Here is a 2,096-nt window from a genome sequence, read left to right as displayed (position 1 = left end):
AATCTCAATATCTTCTCAGGATTTATGCACCTAGGTTGATAATGTTTGTGGTCATAGGTACTTGGTGACATGTGTATCAATCCATTGATTGGTTCAACTATATTTGTGAAGCCTGTGGTTCACAGACACAGCAAGTGTGAATCAGACATGACCCATGGACAAGGACAGCATTGTACAACTAATGTAATGTATTAATGCTTATAATACAATGTAGGGTGTGGTTAGGGAGATGAGTGTGAAAGCCTTGAAATATATATTTATCTCCTTGGAAGGCTCTTCTAAGTTCCACTTGGGAGTGGTACTCAACAGTGACTTTGATCAATTCAATCCTGACTCTCCAAAGGAGAATGATTGAATTATTATGGTTTTCATTTTGCATGGTTTCTCTCTAGGCATGTGGGGAAGGTCCCATGGAAACACAGAACATCATACAGGTGTCAGAGTTTGTCCTCTTGGGGTTCTCACAGATGGAGGAGTTCCAGAAATTCCTGTTTGTGGTGTTCCCATTTGTCTATGTCATCACCATTGTGGGAACCCTCCTCATCATGGTCACAGTGACTGTTGACTCTCAGCTCCACATAATCATGTATTTCTTCTCTGAAATCAGTCTGTCATCAGATCAGATCAGATCAGGTCAGATCAGTCGCTCAGTCGTGTCCGACTCTTTGTGACTCCGTGAATCGCAGCACGCCAGGCCTCCCTGTCCATCACCAACTCCCGGAGTTCACTGAGACTCACGTCCATCGAGTCAGTGATGCCATCCAGCCATCTCATCCTCTGTTGTCCCCTTCTCCTCCTGCCCCCAATCCCTCCCAGCATTAGAGTCTTTTCCAATGAGTCAACTCTCCACATGAGGTGGCCAAAGTACTGGAGTTTCAGCTTTAGCATCATCCCTTCCAAAGAAATCCCAGGGCTGATCTCCTTCAGAATGTCTGTGATAGACATCTGCTATTCTACAGTCACTTTCCTAAAGATGCTGGTGGACTTCTTGCATGACACCAAGACCATCTCCTACCAGGGCTGCATGACCCAGATCTTCTTCTTCCCCTTTCTGGGAGGTGAGACTGTCTTCTTCCTCCCAGTGTTAGCCTGTGACCACTACATAGCCATCTCCCAGCCCCTCCATTATGTCACCATCATGAACACTCGAGTGTGTGTGGGGCTGGTGGTGGCTGCCTGGATAGGGGGCTTTGTCCACTCCATTGTCCAGCTGGTTCTGATGCTCCCACTGCCTTTTTGTGGCCCCAACATCCTAGATAACTTCTACTGTGACATTCCACAAATGCTGAGGCTTGCCTGCATGGACACCTCCCTCCTGGAGTTCCTTATGATCTCCAACAGTGGGATGCTGCTCCTCATCTGGTTCCTGCTCCTTCTGATCTCTTATACTGTCATCCTGGTGATGCTGAGGTCCCACTCATGGCAGGCGAGGAGGAAGGCAGCTTCCACCTGCACCACCCACATCATCGTTGTGTCTATGATCTTCATTCCCTGTATCTGTATCTACGCCCGGCCCTTCACTCCCTTCTCCATGGACAAGGCTGCATCCATCAGCTACAGGGTTTTGACTCCTGTTCTCAACCTCATCATCTACACCCTGAGGAACCAGGAGATGAAGGCAGCCATAAAGAGATTTGGCAAGTGCCTAGTGATTTCCAGCAAGGAGTGAACTTAAAATAGGTAATTTAAATGACAAATCTCTCTGAACCTTTGTTTTCCCATGTAAGAAGTGGAGGAAAGTCTTTGTGGAAGGCAGCAGTTGAGATTAAACTAATATTTCTATGTACCTACTCCTGTGTCAGATGTTAGGCACTTCTGTACTTTTGTCTCATTCTCACAAAACTGACAGTGAATATGTTATTATCATATTAAACAGTTTAACAAGCCAGAAAACTAGGAGAGAAGTGACTTGCTCAACAATGAAGAGCAAGTGAGGGGCAGAGCTTGGCCAGGAGATGTTTCCTCTGACTCCGTTTCGAGGCAGGAGGTGTGGATGGAATTTGAAACTCAGAGTCTCAAATAATCACAAGGGAGAACTTAGAGAGTTCCTCATCTATGGATGAATATCTGTGATGAATACTCAACACTTTCATTTT

The 2,096-nt window shown here is 45.9% G+C and overlaps 1 protein-coding gene across 1 annotated transcript; it reads left to right on the top strand.

Moving 5' to 3' along the window:
- The first annotated feature begins 404 nt into the window (after nucleotides 1–404).
- Nucleotides 405–1,669, top strand: LOC105004118 (olfactory receptor 4D1-like). Its single transcript, XM_010861655.1, has 2 exons — nucleotides 405–610; nucleotides 928–1,669. Exons 1-2 carry the CDS (start codon nucleotides 411–413, stop codon nucleotides 1,667–1,669), a joined length of 942 nt encoding a protein of 313 aa, XP_010859957.1. The 5' UTR covers nucleotides 405–410.
- The last annotated feature ends 427 nt before the right edge of the window (nucleotides 1,670–2,096 follow it).

This window comes from Bison bison, unplaced genomic scaffold, assembly GCF_000754665.1.
Source record: "Bison bison bison isolate TAMUID 2011002044 unplaced genomic scaffold, Bison_UMD1.0 scf7180017864472, whole genome shotgun sequence".
NCBI lineage: Eukaryota > Metazoa > Chordata > Mammalia > Artiodactyla > Bovidae > Bison > Bison bison.
Note: the sequence above shows the minus strand (reverse complement) of the source record. Positions and strands in the feature narration are given on the sequence as shown.

Excerpts from the sequence above, each read along its gene's own strand:
- LOC105004118 (XM_010861655.1), top strand. The coding sequence starts at position 411 with ATGGAAACACAGAACATCATACAGGTGTCAGAGTTTGTCCTCTTGGGG. Across the intron at positions 611-927 it reads TTCTTCTCTGAAATCAGTCT|AATGTCTGTGATAGACATCT; the intron begins GTCATCAGATCA and ends GATCTCCTTCAG.